Source organism: Thunnus maccoyii, chromosome 14 (genome assembly GCF_910596095.1).
Source record: "Thunnus maccoyii chromosome 14, fThuMac1.1, whole genome shotgun sequence".
Classification (NCBI taxonomy): Eukaryota; Metazoa; Chordata; class Actinopteri; order Scombriformes; family Scombridae; genus Thunnus; species Thunnus maccoyii.
This window is the reverse complement of record NC_056546.1, coordinates 3,024,208-3,043,061: the sequence shown is the minus strand read 5'-3', so window position 1 is coordinate 3,043,061 and position 18,854 is coordinate 3,024,208. Positions and strand designations below refer to the sequence as shown.

At 38.6% G+C, this 18,854-nt stretch overlaps 2 protein-coding genes across 2 annotated transcripts; both read right to left on the bottom strand.

The window, feature by feature from the left end:
- Positions 1–3,226: 3,226 nt before the first annotated feature.
- Positions 3,227–8,517, bottom strand: LOC121911363 (ankyrin repeat domain-containing protein 1-like). Its single transcript, XM_042432752.1, has 9 exons — positions 8,310–8,517; positions 6,520–6,690; positions 5,527–5,655; positions 5,047–5,154; positions 4,783–4,881; positions 4,563–4,661; positions 4,188–4,286; positions 3,776–3,874; positions 3,227–3,352 (listed from the first exon to the last, which is right to left on the bottom strand). Exons 1-9 carry the CDS (start codon positions 8,334–8,336, stop codon positions 3,275–3,277), a joined length of 909 nt encoding a protein of 302 aa, XP_042288686.1. The 5' UTR covers positions 8,337–8,517; the 3' UTR covers positions 3,227–3,274.
- Positions 8,518–12,752: 4,235 nt separating this feature from the next.
- On the bottom strand, positions 12,753–18,432 carry LOC121911364 (ankyrin repeat domain-containing protein 1-like). Its single transcript, XM_042432753.1, has 9 exons — positions 18,244–18,432; positions 16,454–16,624; positions 15,461–15,589; positions 14,981–15,088; positions 14,717–14,815; positions 14,497–14,595; positions 14,122–14,220; positions 13,710–13,808; positions 12,753–13,286 (listed from the first exon to the last, which is right to left on the bottom strand). Exons 1-9 carry the CDS (start codon positions 18,268–18,270, stop codon positions 13,209–13,211), a joined length of 909 nt encoding a protein of 302 aa, XP_042288687.1. The 5' UTR covers positions 18,271–18,432; the 3' UTR covers positions 12,753–13,208.
- Between the last annotated feature and the right edge of the window lie 422 nt (positions 18,433–18,854).

Here is an 18,854-nt window from a genome sequence, read left to right as displayed (position 1 = left end):
TTTGCCAACAATAATACAGGCCATCCACGTCCTAATGAGAAAGTCAGCTTATATAGATGTCCTGTGAAGTATGTCACTTCAGAAATGTCGATATGATACGTACTGTTGAAATGTTAATATGCTCTGTATTACAGGTAAATGTACATATTCAACGTATCTGTGGTTTAGAGAAACTTACAATGCCAACGTTTTATTCTGGCGACCAGGCTGAAATTTGTCACCTTATATAGACGTCATCAGTCTCATATGGTCTATTTCAGACGTTGTGGGAGTTCAACCGAAGTCTATTGGACTACCCTGCACATTAAAAAATCACGCTAAAGGGGTATCAAGTGTGTTAAAAAGTGATGCCATGGGGTGAGAACGGGCTGATATGTGACGGTCTAGGTGAAACGTACCTCGAGGGCTCCTCTGTTGAAATTTTTAGGGGGCACTATTGAGCCCCCCTGCCACACCCTAAGCCCAAGACCCATATCAGACAACAAAATTCATCCCTTCTGATGCGTGTGCCAAGTTTCGTGAGTTTCCGAGCATCCCTAGCCCCTCAAAAACAGCTTCCTGTTTCATGGCAAATGAATAATATGTTGCCATGGCAACAATGTTTGATGAAAACTTAAAAGCTTCACTATTTAGCATCATCAAGGTCTTACAAATAAGCTGACCAAATTTGTGGTGGATCTGATTAACCTGCTAGTAGTTTGTAAAAGTAAAGGTCCTATAACTTCCTGTTGCCAGTAGGTGGCGCTATGACTATGACTCAATATTGACATGTAGATGTCATCAGGCCAGGACTCTTATCAAGCCTGAGAAATTTTGAGTAGATTGGACGATGTATATTTGAGTTAGAAAAACTTCCTGTTTCATGGTGAAAGGTTTTAAATACCACAATGGAAACAAATCCAATAAAGATATCAATAAAGTGAAATACAATACACATTGTTATTTGTATTCCCTGTTTATGTTTACATTTACTGTAGCGTAATTACATGAAAAACATGTTAAATGACAAATTATTCAGCCTTTTATCTTTAATAACGGAGACAATTGTTTTTCATTGTGACATGAATTTTCCATGTCACATTAAAATCCAATCATAACAGAAAACAAAGTGAGGAGGAGTATTGCATTGCATTAGCATTAGCTAATCATTGTCCAATAAACCAGCTAGCTTAGCTGTCCGAAGTTACCAAGAACTGTCTGTTTGTACAACTTCCTTCAGCACAATCCATCAATTAAAACTGCAGACAGTTGAAGAAGTTCTGCACATTTCCAGCTCTACATTTCTATTCTGGGGCTCGACTGGAATATCTTTGCATGATTTACAGTTAAAAACTCCTAATTTTCTTATACTGGTCCTTTATGCAGCCCTTCAGTTCAGCCTCTGTCTGAAACAGGCCGTTTTAGCTCCTGTCACTTTAAGGCATGTTTTTCATTGATTATGAAACATTGTTTTTTCTTTTTACATCACTAGAAATGTCAGCGGGATTTTGAATCTCTTATTTCAGAATACTTGATGCACTCAGTGAGGAAGTGAAGCTCTGTCAACAATAAAAAAAAACAGCTTAAATTCAAAATCTGTTTTATTCAATCAATCCATAAATACAAGGCAAGATTTACATACATCTTTAATAATAAAAAAAGGAATCCGATAACCATTCATATATCAAGATCTGTTGTATCAACATCAACACTTGTCAAACATCCTCTGAACCAACAGTTTCAGCTCCATCCCTCTCACACTATCCCCAGAATATCTCCTCTGTGGGGCCAGTTGAAGCTCTTTTTGTATCACAGATGTGATACGTTGGATAAGTTATTTAGACCCCAGATGTTCAAACTGAACTCCAGTAGATGAAAATGGGAAAAAGACAAACTTAGTCTAAAGATTAAACCTGCAGACATATGGAAAATTAGATTCACAGAGTATTTGGCAGCAGAAAAAAACATTAAAATAATCCTGAAACTAATTTTGAAAATGATAAATTATACTTTTATTTGAAATTTTGTTGCAGATAAGACCTGCAGAATATTATGGAGCCAGATCTATTGTTATGCAATATAAACACATGTCCTTGCAGGAAATAAAATGTAATACTGTTGTCTATTTTACAATCTACGTATTTGCTCTTATTTAAAAAGTGTAAAGTGTTAAAAGTGTAAGTGGAGAGATTCTTCTCAACCTGATCCAAAAACTTACTTTGTCCTGTCTCGTCTCTCAAACTTAAAAAGCATAAGACCAAAGAACTTGGTTCAACTTCTCTGAATGTTTAAGTACAACAAAACACTCTCACACAGAGCCGCAGTAATTTGATACAAACGATTCACTTCAATTTTACTCTGGAATGGATCCACTGATTGTTGATCCAATGGGACTGAGAGAAAAGTGTCAACCAGATGATGAAAATCTGGAAAACCTCAAGCAGTATCCCATTTGTTTCCATGATGTCAGTAAATAAAAATCAGTAAATTCCAAGTTTATATAATTGGTTAAAGTCAGACCATAAAAATCCTTAAACCAACTACAGTATTACTCTAGACAACCAGTAACTCAGTTATTAAGTGTATTGTATTGACATAAATCAAAAGCGATCGCTTACACTCATCATTCATCAATAAATAAATCATCTTCTCAATGCATCGCTGACTTCAACTCAGCTTCAAATAAATATTAAGAAAGAGAAAAAGAAAACATCCTCATGTTGTCAGCCGAGACATTGTCCAGCAATATTTGGCGATCAATGAATCTACCAGTGCTAATAATCACATTATTAACAACATCCTGATTAGATTTCACATTTTTGATCGAAAGCTCACATCCCTGCTGTTTTTTTTTTTTCGGAAGGTTCTTCTCCCATGTGACGTTACACTAGATACAATATATGTGTAATTAACATCTGAGAAAATGTAACCCTGCCAATAACCTACAGGTTCAAATCCCTGAACCAGAAGGAGGCGCTGGATGTTAGCGACTAATGCTCTCCAACACACCCAAACACTCCGGCTGAATATCTGTCAGTCAACACGTGAGACAGTTTGAATGTGATGCAGGGCGTTCTCTGAAAGAGAGCGTGAACACTCAGCAAAGCCTCCCTGAAAAAACAGAGATTTTCAAAACAAAAGACTTGTGTGCTTCCTCAGTATGGAAATGCCATGGACAGTCCTGCCCGACAAACCAGACAGGACTAGAAAAATACAAGGTTTTTCCCCTTTTTCTACATTTTTTCCCTGATAATCCAGTACATTCTGTGGCTGAAACTCATGATTCTACTGGTTTCTACTCGCTGAAGTTACACAGGAGGCTCTTGGCTCCGTTCTGCCATGAATACAGCGTTTCCATCGGAGTTTTTCCATCCTGCACAAAAAGAAACAAACACACAAGATCAATAAATGGGTCCTGAAAATGTATTTTCTCAACACAAATGTAAAAAACCAGTCAGTGCAGAAAGAGTATTTCCATCTGTTTTCAGTTCAACTGCATCTTGAAGCAAGAAAGTATAAGATGTGTCACTACACTAAAATTATAATAAAGGATCTTAATTTTACAAAATACTTTAAATAAATATTTTTTTACATGTTTTGAGAAAATAAGTGGTTCAGAAAAACACAATAAGAAGACATTCAGGGAATAAATGCATCATAATTTCAAAGGTTGCAATTTGTTTTGTGTGTAAAAATCTGACTTGTGATTACTGACATAGATTTTGTGTATTGATAACAGTATGGAGGCTCTGAGGAGTCATGTACTGTATATTGTGAGGTGATACTCTGTACTTACACAGTTCTTGGTTTTGAGACTGGCTCCGTGCATCATCAGCAGCTTGATCATCTTGAATCTGTTTATTCTCACAGCATCATGCATGGGCGTGTCTCCGTCCTACACTCAGGGAGGAAAACAGACATTCAGCATATGTAAAGCTCATTAGGAATCATTTTACAATCCGAATGATAAAAACATTCATTTCTAATAAGCTGTTGTGTGTCAGAGTGTGACATGTTGCATATTTAGTTTGGACTTTTGTAATTGAATATAAATACAAGTCTGTAGCAGCACATTTTGCTGCTGTAAGCCACAGACAAGCACCCATGCAGTGATTGAATTAGCTTTGTGTCCTGCTGCAGGAGATTTAATGTAGCTGTAAGAAGACTAGCTGCAGATGTCTGGATCTTCGGTCTGTCTGAGTCCTTACTCTGTCTTTGGCGTTGACGTCTGCTCCGCAGTGAATGAGATGCTCAGCACACTCATAGTGTCCTGTCCTCACAGCTACATGGAGAGGAGTGCTGCGCAACTGGAGAAAACAAACACAGAGAGAGGATTTCTTGATTTATGCAGGAAAAATACTGAAAATGCCACTAAAACATTAAAGGCTCAATCTTTATTTTTGTGCACACTTTGTGAAAATATATTCCTGCACTGGTGTTGTTTTTAATACAACCACCAGATGGTGCTAAAGTAACAAACACTTACTGTACTGGATTTTAGATGCACCTGAGAGAATAAGAACTCTATGCAGCAGAGGTGACCTGTAGGAAACCCAATTTCCAAGTTCAGTGTGTGGACAAACCTTGTCTCTGGAAGTGAACTTGGCTTCCTGGTCGAGGAGGAGCTGCAGGGCCGGCAGGCTGCCTCCTCTGCAGGCCCAGTGGACCGCTGTGGCCTCCAGCTGAAACACACACTCGACTGTTAGACTGCTGTATGTGTGTGTGTCTATGTGCATGTATGACAGAGACAGTGAAAGGAGAAAGAAGGAGCAAAAAAATGTATGGAGTTTTCAATCCTCTCACCTTGTCTTTTTTCTCGATGGCAGCTCCGGCCTCCAGCAGCTTCTTCATCACCTCCACGTGTCCTTTGTACGAGGCTTTGTGCAGTGCTGTTCTCTGGAACTGGATATAGGTTTTAAAAAGTTTCCTTTTTAATATTTCAAGAATAGTTTCTTCTCTGAAACAATCGATGAATTAAAAGCAAAATAGTGATAAGACAAACAAACATAAAGATTATTTAGTAATACTTTGTGTTTAATGAGATGTTTGTACAGAGGCGACACTCACATGGTCGGCTACGTTGGGGTTTCCTCCGTCACTCAGGTACTTCTCCACTACAGCCATTTTGTTCTCCATGGCTGCTGTCAGGAACAGCTTCTGATCCACAATCTCTGGCTGGAAGATATATGCACACAAAAAAATTACATATACTCTATAGCTTTCTTTCTCTGAAGCTTAAAATAAGGTTTAAAAACAAATACAAATCTGAAAAGACTGTATTTTCCTCATTAGCTCTTAAATGTATGATATGGTCAGTTCCCTGCAGCAGCAGCTTTTACAACTTCCTGCATCAAAGGTGGCTACATGTGAGCGTCACTGCAGAGTATTTCAGTATGAACACAGAGGTTCAATGAAATCAGTGTTTCTGAAGCTGCATTTCCTCTTACAGCCACTAGATGCTGCCTTCAAGCAAACAAGGCTGAATATCAACTTATCAAAACAAGAACATGTTTAGAAATATAAAAGAAATGAAGAATATAATCCTACCACGAACTCAGGCTCCGGCTCTCGTTTCTTGCGGATGGGAGTCTTCCTCTCCCTCCTCCTCTTCCTCAGCTGCAGGATGTTGAACAGGTCGTCCACTGTCTCCAGCTTCAGTTTGCCGCTTTTATCCGTCTGACAGGGCAGAGACGAGACACAGGACTTCAACAAACAACATCAACAACTAAATGAAGAAACATATTCGAAAAGCAGCTTCTCATCTTCATCTTTATGAAAGTATTCATTGATTAAATCAAAATATTTGCTTAAATATAAAAAGTAAAGGTACATATTAGTATATTTCAGAGCGTGAATTAATGATATTGTGTAACTTGTAAACATGATCTCAATGTAGGAGCTTGTCCTTCCTTTAGTCGCCTACAAAAAATACCAAAGTTAAGAAACACAACCTCTTCTTTTTATCTACTTTACTCCATCATAAGGGCGTCATACACAAATCCACAAAACACATCACAGCTGGACTTGATCCTTATTGGCTCCTCAGATTGTTTTAGTGATTATTGATCTGTCAAATGAGATTTGTAGCATTTATACTGACTTGTTACCCTTACACAATCATAAAAAGATGGAAAAAGACATGTGTATTTGTTTTAAAAATGATAAAAAATGTTTCCTGAAAGAAAGAATAAGTCTAGTTTACTAGAAATTGGTATGAAAATATATGTGAATGCCTCCAGGTGGCAGCATGGAGCTGAAGTGAAGCTCAGAGGAGACTAAATTCAAACCCAGTTAGAGATGATATGCAGGATTTAAATAGTATTTACTGTATCAGTCTCATTTGTCTCTTTGCCTTTGCTTTACCATCATCTTCAGGCAAATGCTTGTCATTAAATAAAAACAAAGTACATCCTGAGCTCTGCCAACACGTGTTGATACAGAGCAAAGTCATGGATAACAGCCCAATGACTTCCTCTCCTTGTCCTGGTGACAACAGATACTTGAGTAGCGCTCTTGTTGCTGTTATCAGTGGATTCTTACATTGAGAGCAGCCACGCTGACTTCTTCCTGTTCCCTGCCGCTGTCGTTCTCCTCCGCCAGCTCTTTGTGGGACCTGCGGTCATCCTGCTTCTCTTGATGGACAGCTGTCTCGTACACGCCGTCTTGGAAGTTGGCCGCCGCCTCTTTGCCCTCTGACCTCTTACCGGTCACCTGAAGGGAGAGTAGAGGTGGAGATGTTGTACGTGACGTGTCTCTTTAAGGTCATACGAATGTCTAAATATCTGCCCTGAGCTTTAAAAAGATGAACATTAAGTCTAAGTTTAAAATACTACAGTAGTACTCACATTTAGCCTTACACATTTATTTAAATACAAAAAAACCTTCAAATAAGGTGAGATGATTTGTTTGGTAGTTCCAGTAGTGTTTTTTAGACTCAAAATGAGACGTAATAACATATAATTTGATTATTTTGAGGTAGAATAGAGTAAAATGTATGAAAAGTTAATATTTTATATGCATTAGTTTCGATTCTTTAAGATTTTTGAAGTTGTTTGGTGCAGTTGTTGGATTTTGTTGAAGGTTTAATGACTTTAATGTTGAAGACAGAATCACTGGCGGAGTTGTTTCATGGTTGTTGGTGCTTTTATATTTTCTGCATTTTGTCCACAGTGACTCCAAGTTAATGAAACATAAGAAGGAGCCTCAGTTTGTAAATCACCAATGTCACTATCAGGCTGCTGGCGACAGATGACACAAACTATTCCCGCTTCCTGAGACTTGTTCTGTACATGTGAAAGATGATATGAGACCATGAGAACATTTGCAAAGGAAAAGGACTGAAGCTGTTAACAGATTCCCTGTTAACTTGATGTCTTAATCAAAGCTCAGCGGGAGAGCTTTTTGTTTGGTCTTATCCAGAGAGTTAAAACACAGGAGCTGCTCTCAGCATTCAGTGGCTGCAGAGCCAAGTCATGCTGCTAACACACCACAGCTTCAACACATTAACACACACACTTCAGCTCCGGAGGGACGACTGTTTATATGTCCAGTTAATGAATCACTCATGTAATCACTGGATCATTATTAATCATTCTAACCGACTTTTAATCCTCACAGGGAGGAGTAAGAAATTCAAAATATGAAGTTGAAATGTGCAGAAATAAGTAACTTTATCAGATAAAACAATTCAATTTGATGCTTAGCAGTGATCAGTGTTGCTTAATGTTTAATTACCTTCACCTAAACATAAGTTGTAATTAAGCAGCCTTTCCCTTAAGCTTGCAGAGTGAGCGCTAATTGAGCCATAAAATGAGGTAAATGAAAGAGTTTATTTCAGGTTGTGTACATAGATTAAGAGATGATTGAGGTTATTTTGAGTTGTTTTAATCGAGCGTTTTCTAGTTTTATTTATCTTTCTCCTCAGGTGTTCTGGCATCACATGTAAAAGTTTCACTTTGGTTGTTTCAATCTCTCATTAAATGCATCACTACAATATATTTCTAGTCATCTTTTACATTTAAAAGGGACAGAAGGCAAAATAAATCAAACATCTGTCCAAGAAATGAATCCTTTCACCCAACATGTTCAAAGCATCATCAGTTTCCAGCAGTACGTTAAAACCAGAAGCTATTTTCTTATTTTCTTATGCGAACAAATTGAAAATTGTTTGAAACCAGAGAGAGAAAATGAATTAATTTTCCCTCCATCCCCAGATTTAAAAAGTTGCAAGCACAGAAATCCTACAGCTCATTTTTGGGACTCTTTCCGCCTCCTAGGCCTTCTCATAATTGCGATCATTTAAAAGTAACACACACATGAGCAGATCTTACCAGTTCCTCAACACTGTGCAGGACCATTTTTCTTCTTTGATAGGATGTAGTTTAATCTCACTGCAGGTAACTGGAGGTAGAGTTAAGTCCACTGGTCTTCTCCTGAGATGCTCCCTGTCTCTCTGTCTCTCTGTTCTGCCTGCAGCCAGAGTGTCGGCTTCTTTTATAGCCTTGTCAAACCTCTGTCCAAAAAATAGAGGTCCTGTCATTCAACTCAGATCACATTACTTCCCTCATGTGTACATTTGACACGGTCAGTGCTGCCAACATCACCCCCCCCCCCCCCATCTCCATCTCCAGCCCCTCCCACTACCAGTCCTGCCCAGTATGGACCGCTGCTGGTTTCTGTATCATCATGCAAAGATTGAAGTCAGGTAAGAGGTGTCACTCTGCCACTGTTGACATAAACCGTATTACAGATTCTGGGGGGGAGACAATAAGAATTTAGTTTTATTGTCTTAGTTTTTCAACTTCCTGGGTTGTATTTCTTTGAGTTTGGTACATAATTCATATCAATTGTGTTAATGTTTGACTTAAACTTACAATAACTGATGTTTTTGTTCACCAGCTTTCAGCAGAAGCAAGTAGTGAACACAACACTGACATATCATCAGCTTTTTAAGTTGATATGTTGAACATCCAGCAGTTATGGAGCAACATTATCATTCATGTGGAGTCGTGTTTCTGTCCACCTGATGAATGTAAATCCAATATTCACTGTCTTTTAGCTCTGTTTTTGCTCGCTACCAACTCCTGAGGGAAATATCTAGCTCTTTAGCTGCTAAATGCTCCACTATGTTCACCAGCTAGTCTACAGCATCACTTCAGATCCTTTTCTTTAAACTGTCCATAGTGATACTAAATCAGTGGAGAGTAATTCATCCTCTCAAACACAAACAATCTTTGGCAGTGTCTCATCACACTGACCATGTGGCCCCAGAAATGCAGTGATATCACCGTGAGGAGACATGATGATGGTTCATGATGGTTGAGCAATAAATATAAATATCACACGTCCAAACATCCACTCACTGCCCTGCGGCCAATCCAAGATCAGGGCCAAAGGTCAGCAGGATGCCTGACTGACTGGAAGTGGGTAACGTTATGTCATGTGTTTTATGCCCTGCTGGTAAATGTTGTATACTGCATATTACACATCTCAGAGCTGCGTAGAGTACATTCTCTGACAGTGATGACACTTTACGATATGTGCAACATGTTCTCACTCCCAACTCGTCATATACCGAAGCTTGGTCAGGACCCCCTGGCGTTACTTTTTAACCCACTGGGTACCCCTTTAGCGTTGTTTTTCAACGCGCAGTATCACGGCAGTCACTGTTAAAAAATAGTTATATTTTATGGTGTGACAACGCCGTGGTTAAGGTCTGGTTAGGTTTAGGCACAAAAACTACTTGGTTAGGGTTAGGGAAAGATCATAGTTTGGGTTAAAATAAAAAATGAAATAACAACGTTAAGGGTTAGGGTTGGGTTAAGGTGGTCTCGAGCCGTGCTCTGCGCTGACTCTGTGCTGATTTCCAACTTTTTGCCAACAATATTACAAGCCATCCACGTCCTAATAAGAAAGTCAGCTTATATAGATGTCCTGTGAAGTACGTTACTTCAGAAATGTCGATATGATACGTACTGTTGAAATGTTAATATGCTCTGTATTACAGGTAAATGTACATATTCAACGTATCTGTGGTTTAGAGAAACTTACAATGCCAACGTTTTATTCTGGCGACCAGGCTGAAATTTGTCACCTTATATAGACGTCATCAGTCTCATAGGGTCTATTTCAGACGTTGCAGGAGTTTAACAGAAGTCTATCGGACTACCCTGCACGTTAAATAATCACGCTAAAGGGCTACCCAGTGTGTTAAAAAGTGATGCCATGGGGTCCTGACCAAGCTTTGACGTGTGACGAGTTGGGAGTGAGAACGGGCTGACATGTGACGGTCTAGGTGAAACATACCTCGAGGGCTCCTTTGTTGAAATTTTTAGGGGGCACTATTGAGCCCCCCTGCCACACCCTAAGCCCAAGACCCATATCAGACAACAAAATTCACCCCTTCTGACGCGTGTGCCAAGTTTCATGAGTTTTCGAGCATCCCTAACCCCTCAAAAACAGATTCCTGTTTCATGGCAAATGAATAATATGTCGCCATGGCAACAATGTTTGATGAAAACTTAAAAGCTTCACTATTTAGCATCATCAAGGTCTTACAAATAAGCTGACCAAAGTTTAGCTGGATCTGGTTAACATGCTAGTAGTTTGTAAAAGTAAAGGTCCTGTCCTGTAAACTTCCTGTTGCCAGTAGGTGGCGCTATGACTATGACTCAATATTGACATGTAGATGTCATCAGGCCAGGACTCTTATCAAGCCTGAGAAATTTCGGGCAGATTGGACGACGTATATTCGAATTAGAAAAACTTCCTGTTTCATGGCGAAACATCGAAATTTGCTACGTCGCCACGACAACGGCATTCAATGAAAGGTTTTAAATACCACAATGAAAACAAATCAAATACAGATATAAATAAAGTGAAATACAATACACACTGTTATTTGTATTTCCTGTTTATGTTTACATTTACAGTAGCGTAATTACATGAAAAACATGTTAAAGGACAATTATTCATTTTTTTTGTCTTTAATAACAGAGAAAATTGTTTTTCATTGTGACATGAATTTTCCATGTCACATTAAAATCCAATCATAACAGAAAACAAAGCAAGGAGGAGTATTGCATTGCATTAGCATTAGCTAATCATTTTCCAATAAACCAGCTAGCTTAGCTGTCTGTAATTACCAAGAACTGTCTGTTTGTACAACTTCCTTCAGCACAATCCATCAATTAAAACTGCAGACAGTTGAAGAAGTGCTGCACATTTCCAGCTCTACATTTCTATTCTGGGGCTCTACTGGAATATCTTTGCATGATTTACAGTTAAAAACTCCTAATTTTCTTATACTGGTCCTTTATGCAGCCCCTCAGTTCAGCCTCTGTCTGAAACAGGCCGTTTTAGCTCCTGTCACTTTAAGGCATGTTTTTCATTGATTATGAAACATTGTTTTTTCTTTTTACATCACTAGAAATGTCAGCAGGATTTTGAATCTCTTATTTCAGAATACTTGATGCACTCAGTGAGGAAGTGAAGCTCTGTCAACAATAAAAAAAACAGCTTAAATTCAAAATCTGTTTTATTCAATCAATCCATAAATACAAGGCAAGATTTACATACATCTTTAATAATAAAAAAGGAATCCGATAACCATTCATATATCAAGATCTGTTGTATCAACATCAACACTTGTCAAACATCCTCTCAACCAACAGTTTCAGCTCCATCCCTCTCACACTATCCCCAGAATATCTCCTCTGTGGGGCCAGTTGAAGCTCTGTTTGTATCACAGATGTGATACGTTGGATAAGTTATTTAGACCCCAGATGTTCAAACTGAACTCCAGTAGATGAAAATGGGAAAAAGACAAACTTAGTCTAAAGATTAAACCTGCAGACATATGGAAAATTAGATTCACAGAGTATTTGGCAGCAGAAAAAAACATTAAAATAATCCTGAAACTAATTTTCAAAATGATAAATTGTACTTTTATTTGAAATTTTGTTGCAGATAAGACCTGCAGAATATTGTGGAGCCAGATCTGTTATTATGCAATATAAACACATGTCCTTGCAGGAAATAAAATGTAATACTGTTGTCTATTTTACAATCTACGTATTTGCTCTTATTTAAAAAGTGTAAAGTGTTAAAAGTGTAAGTGGAGAGATTCTTCTCAACCTGATCCAAAAACTTACTTTGTCCTGTCTCGTCTCTCAAACTTAAAAAGCATAAGACCAAAGAACTTGGTTCAACTTCTCTGAATGTTTAAGTACAACAAAACACTCTCACACAGAGCCGCAGTAATTTGATACAAACGATTCACTTCAATTTTACTCTGGAATGGATCCACTGATTGTTGATCCAATGGGACTGAGAGAAAAGTGTCAACCAGGTGATGAAAATCTGGAAAACCTCAAGCAGTATCCCATTTGTTTCCATGATGTCAGTAAATAAAAATCAGTAAATTCTAAGTTTATATAATTGGTTAAAGTCAGACCATAAAAATCCTGAAACCAACTACAGTATAACTCTAGACAACCAGTAACTCAGTTATTAAGTGTATTGTATTGACATAAATCAAAAGCGATCACTTACACTCATCATTCATCAATAAATAAATCATCTTCTCAATGCATCGCTGACTTCAACTCAGCTTCAAATAAATATTAAGAAAGAGAAAAAGAAAACATCCTCATGTTGTCAGCCGAGACATTGTCCAGCAATATTTGGCGATCAATGAATCTACCAGTGGTAATAATCACATTATTAACAACATCCTGATTAGATTTCACATTTTTGATCAAAAGCTCACATCCCTGCTGTTTTTTTTCCGGAGGGTTCTTCTCCCATGTGACGTTACACTAGATACAATATATGTGTAATTGACATATGAGAAAATGTAACCCTGCCAATAACCTACAGGTTCAAATCCCTGAACCAGAAGGAGGCGCTGGATGTTAGCGACTAATGCTCTCCACCACACCCAAACACTCCGGCTGAATATCTGTCAGTCAACACGTGAGACAGTTTGAATGTGATGCAGGGCGTTCTCTGAAAGAGAGCGTGAACACTCAGCAAAGCCTCCCTGAAAAAACAGAGATTTTCAAAACAAAAGACTTGTGTGCTTCCTCAGTATGGAAATGCCATGGACAGTCCTGCCCGACAAACCAGACAGGACTAGAAAAATACAAGTTTTTTTCCCTTTTTCTACAACATTTTTTCCCTGATAATCCAGTACATTCTGTGGCTGAAACTCATGATTCTACTGGTTTCTACTCGCTGAAGTTACACAGGAGGCTCTTGGCTCCGTTCTGCCATGAATACAGCGTTTCCATCGGAGTTTTTCCATCCTGCACAAAAAGAAACAAACACACAAGATCAATAAATGGGTCCTGAAAATTTATTTTCTCAGCACAAATGTAAAAAACCAGTCAGTGCAGAAAGAGTATTTCTATCTGTTTTCAGTTCAACTGCATCTTGAAGCAAGAAAGTATAAGATGTGTCGCTACACTAAAATTATAATAAAGGATCTTAATTTTAGAAAATACTTTAAATAAATATTTTTTTACATGTTTTGAGAAAATAAGTGGTTCAGAAAAACACAATAAGAAGACATTCAGGGAATAAATGCATCATAATTTCAAAGGTTACAATTTGTTTTGTGTGTAAAAATGTGACTTGTGATTACTGACATAGACTTTGTGTATTGATAACAGTATGGAGGCTCTGAGGAGTCATGTACTGTATATTGTGAGGTGATACTCTGTACTTACACAGTTCTTGGTTTTGAGACTGGCTCCGTGCATCATCAGCAGCTTGATCATCTTGAATCTGTTTATTCTCACAGCATCATGCATGGGCGTGTCTCCGTCCTACACTCAGGGAGGAAAACAGACATTCAGCATATGTAAAGCTCATTAGGAATCATTTTACAATCCCAATGATAAAAACACTCATTTCTAATAAGCTGTTGTGTGTCAGAGTGTGACATGTTGCATATTTAGTTTGGACTTTTGTAATTGAATATAAATACAAGTCTGTAGCAGCACATTTAGCTGCTGTAAGCCACAGACAAGCACCCATGCAGTGATTAAATTAGCTTTGTGTCCTACTGCAGGAGATTTAATGTAGCTGTAAGAAGACTAGCTGCAGATGTCTGGATCTTCGGTCTGTCTGAGTCCTTACTCTGTCTTTGGCGTTGACGTCTGCTCCACAGTGAATGAGATGCTCAGCACACTCATAGTGTCCTGTCCTCACAGCTACATGGAGAGGAGTGCTGCGCAACTGGAGAAAACAAACACAGAGAGAGGATTTCTTGATTTATGCAGGAAAAATACTGAAAATGCCACTAAAACATTAAAGGCTCAATCTTTATTTTTGTGCACACTTTGTGAAAATATATTCCTGCACTGGTGTTGTTTTTAATACAACCACCAGATGGTGCTAAAGTAACAAACACTTACTGTACTGGATTTTAGATGCACCTGAGAGAATAAGAACTCTATGCAGCAGAGGTGACCTGTAGGAAACCCAATTTCCAAGTTCAGTGTGTGGACAAACCTTGTCTCTGGAAGTGAACTTGGCTTCCTGGTCGAGGAGGAGCTGCAGGGCCGGCAGGCTGCCTCCTCTGCAGGCCCAGTGGACCGCTGTGGCCTCCAGCTGAAACACACACTCGACTGTTAGACTGCTGTATGTGTGTGTGTCTATGTGCATGTATGACAGAGACAGTGAAAGGAGAAAGAAGGAACAAAAGAAAGTATGGAGTTTTCAATCCTCTCACCTTGTCTTTTTTCTCGATGGCAGCTCCGGCCTCCAGCAGCTTCTTCATCACCTCCACGTGTCCTTTGTACGAGGCTTTGTGCAGTGCTGTTCTCTGGAACTGGATATAGGTTTTAAAAAGTTTCCTTTTTAATATTTCAAGAATAGTTTCTTCTCTGAAACAATCGATGAATTAAAAGCAAAATAGTGATAAGACAAACAAACATAAAGATTATTTAGTAATACTTTGTGTTTAATGAGATGTTTGTACAGAGGCGACACTCACATGGTCGGCTACGTTGGGGTTTCCTCCGTCACTCAGGTACTTCTCCACTACAGCCATTTTGTTCTCCATGGCTGCTGTCAGGAACAGCTTCTGATCCACAATCTCTGGCTGGAAGATATATGCACACAAAAAAATTACATATACTCTATAGCTTTCTTTCTCTGAAGCTTAAAATAAGGTTTAAAAACAAATACAAATCTGAAAAGACTGTATTTTCCTCATTAGCTCTTAAATGTATGATATGGTCAGTTCCCTGCAGCAGCAGCTTTTACAACTTCCTGCATCAAAGGTGGCTACATGTGAGCGTCACTGCAGAGTATTTCAGTATGAACACAGAGGTTCAATGAAATCAGTGTTTCTGAAGCTGCATTTCCTCTTACAGCCACTAGATGCTGCCTTCAAGCAAACAAGGCTGAATATCAACTTATCAAAACAAGAACATGTTTAGAAATATAAAAGAAATGAAGAATATAATCCTACCACGAACTCAGGCTCCGGCTCTCGTTTCTTGCGGATGGGAGTCTTCCTCTCCCTCCTCCTCTTCCTCAGCTGCAGGATGTTGAACAGGTCGTCCACTGTCTCCAGCTTCAGTTTGCCGCTTTTATCCGTCTGACAGGGCAGAGACGAGACACAGGACTTCAACAAACAACATCAACAACTAAATGAAGAAACATATTCGAAAAGCAGCTTCTCATCTTCATCTTTATGAAAGTATTCATTGATTAAATCAAAATATTTGCTTAAATATAAAAAGTAAAGGTACATATTAGTATATTTCAGAGCGTGAATTAATGATATTGTGTAACTTGTAAACATGATCTCAATGTAGGAGCTTGTCCTTCCTTTAGTCGCCTACAAAAAATACCAAAGTTAAGAAACACAACCTCTTCTTTTTATCTACTTTACTCCATCATAAGGGCGTCATACACAAATCCACAAAACACATCACAGCTGGACTTGATCCTTATTGGCTCCTCAGATTGTTTTAGTGATTATTGATCTGTCAAATGAGATTTGTAGCATTTATACTGACTTGTTACCCTTACACAATCATAAAAAGATGGAAAAAGACATGTGTATTTGTTTTAAAAATGATAAAAAATGTTTCCTGAAAGAAAGAATAAGTCTAGTTTACTAGAAATTGGTATGAAAATATATGTGAATGCCTCCAGGTGGCAGCATGGAGCTGAAGTGAAGCTCAGAGGAGACTAAATTCAAACCCAGTTAGAGATGATATGCAGGATTTAAATAGTATTTACTGTATCAGTCTCATTTGTCTCTTTGCCTTTGCTTTACCATCATCTTCAGGCAAATGCTTGTCATTAAATAAAAACAAAGTACATCCTGAGCTCTGCCAACACGTGTTGATACAGAGCAAAGTCATGGATAACAGCCCAATGACTTCCTCTCCTTGTCCTGGTGACAACAGATACTTGAGTAGCGCTCTTGTTGCTGTTATCAGTGGATTCTTACATTGAGAGCAGCCACGCTGACTTCTTCCTGTTCCCTGCCGCTGTCGTTCTCCTCCGCCAGCTCTTTGTGGGACCTGCGGTCATCCTGCTTCTCTTGATGGACAGCTGTCTCGTACACGCCGTCTTGGAAGTTGGCCGCCGCCTCTTTGCCCTCTGACCTCTTACCGGTCACCTGAAGGGAGAGTAGAGGTGGAGATGTTGTACGTGACGTGTCTCTTTAAGGTCATACGAATGTCTAAATATCTGCCCTGAGCTTTAAAAAGATGAACATTAAGTCTAAGTTTAAAATACTACAGTAGTACTCACATTTAGCCTTACACATTTATTTAAATACAAAAAAACCTTCAAATAAGGTGAGATGATTTGTTTGGTAGTTCCAGTAGTGTTTTTTAGACTCAAAATGAGACGTAATAACATATAATTTGATTATTTTGAGGTAGAATAGAGTAAAATGTATGAAAAGTTAATATTTTATATGCATTAGTTTCGATTCTTTAAGATTTTTGAAGTTGTTTGGTGCAGTTGTTGGATTTTGTTGAAGGTTTAATGACTTTAATGTTGAAGACAGAATCACTGGCGGAGTTGTTTCATGGTTGTTGGTGCTTTTATATTTTCTGCATTTTGTCCACAGTGACTCCAAGTTAATGAAACATAAGAAGGAGCCTCAGTTTGTAAATCACCAATGTCACTATCAGGCTGCTGGCGACAGATGACACAAACTATTCCCGCTTCCTGAGACTTGTTCTGTACATGTGAAAGATGATATGAGACCATGAGAACATTTGCAAAGGAAAAGGACTGAAGCTGTTAACAGATTCCCTGTTAACTTGATGTCTTAATCAAAGCTCAGCGGGAGAGCTTTTTGTTTGGTCTTATCCAGAGAGTTAAAACACAGGAGCTGCTCTCAGCATTCAGTGGCTGCAGAGCCAAGTCATGCTGCTAACACACCACAGCTTCAACACATTAACACACACACTTCAGCTCCGGAGGGACGACTGTTTATATGTCCAGTTAATGAATCATTCATGTAATCACTGGATCATTATTAATCATTCTAACCGACTTTTAATCCTCACAGGGAGGAGTAAGAAATTCAAAATATGAAGTTGAAATGTGCAGAAATAAGTAACTTTATCAGATAAAACAATTCAATTTGATGCTTAGCAGTGATCAGTGTTGCTTAATGTTTAATTACCTTCACCTAAACATAAGTTGTAATTAAGCAGCCTTTCCCTTAAGCTTGCAGAGTGAGCGCTAATTGAGCCATAAAATGAGGTAAATGAAAGAGTTTATTTCAGGTTGTGTACATAGATTAAGAGATGATTGAGGTTATTTTGAGTTGTTTTAATCGAGCGTTTTCTAGTTTTATTTATCTTTCTCCTCAGGTGTTCTGGCATCACATGTAAAAGTTTCACTTTGGTTGTTTCAATCTCTCATTAAATGCATCACTACAATATATTTCTAGTCATCTTTTACATTTAAAAGGGACAGAAGGCAAAATAAATCATACATCTGTCCAAGAAATGAATCCTTTCACCCAACATGTTCAAAGCATCATCAGTTTCCAGCAGTACGTTAAAACCAGAAGCTTTTTTCTTATTTTCTTATGCGAACAAATTGAAAATTGTTTGAAACCAGAGAGAGAAAATGAATTAATTTTCCCTCCATCCCCTCATTTAAAAATTTGCAAGCACAGAAATCCTACAGCTCATTTTTGGGACTCTTTCCGCCTCCTAGGCCTTCTCATAATTGCGATCATTTAAAAGTAACACACACATCAGCAGATCTTACCAGTTCCTCAACACTGTGCAGGACCATTTTTCTTCTTTGATAGGATGTAGTTTAATCTCACTGCAGGTAACTGGAGGTAGAGTTAAGTCCACTGGTCTTCTCCTGAGATGCTCCCTGTCTCTCTGTCTCTCTGTTCTGCCTGCAGCCAGAGTGTCGGCTTCTTTTATAGCCTTGTCAAACCTCTGTCCAAAAAATAGAGGTCCTGTCATTCAACTCAGATCACATTACTTCCCTCATGTGTACATTTGGCACGGTCAGTGCTGCCAACATCACCCCCCCCCCCCCCCCTCCCACTACCAGTCCTGCCCAGTATGGACTGCTGCTGGTTTCTGTATCATCATGCAAAGATTGAAGTCAGGTAAGAGGTGTCACTCTGCCACTGTTGACGTAAATCCTATTACAGATGGAGGCCATCATTCATGTCAATTGTGTTAATGTTTGACTTAAACTTACAATAACTGATGTTTTTGTCCACTAGCTTTCAGCAGAAACAAGTAGTGAACACAACACTGACATATCATCAGCTTTTTAAGTTGATATGTTGAACATCCAGCAGTTACGGAGCAACATTATCATTCATGTGGAGTCATGTTTCTGTCCACCTGATGAAT

Bases quoted from the DNA above. Each gene is read 5' to 3' on its own strand.
- LOC121911363 (XM_042432752.1), bottom strand. From the start codon at position 8,336: ATGGTCCTGCACAGTGTTGAGGAACTG. The intron at 4,882-5,046 runs GTGAGTGTCGCC...ACCTATATCCAG, and splicing joins ACCCCAACGTAGCCGACCAT to TTCCAGAGAACAGCACTGCA. The intron at 4,287-4,562 runs GTTTGTCCACAC...TGTTTTCTCCAG, and splicing joins AGTTCACTTCCAGAGACAAG to TTGCGCAGCACTCCTCTCCA.
- LOC121911364 (XM_042432753.1), bottom strand. From the start codon at position 18,270: ATGGTCCTGCACAGTGTTGAGGAACTG. The intron at 15,590-16,453 runs GTAAGAATCCAC...CTGCCCTGTCAG, and splicing joins TCAGCGTGGCTGCTCTCAAT to ACGGATAAAAGCGGCAAACT. The intron at 15,089-15,460 runs GTAGGATTATAT...TATATCTTCCAG, and splicing joins AGCCGGAGCCTGAGTTCGTG to CCAGAGATTGTGGATCAGAA.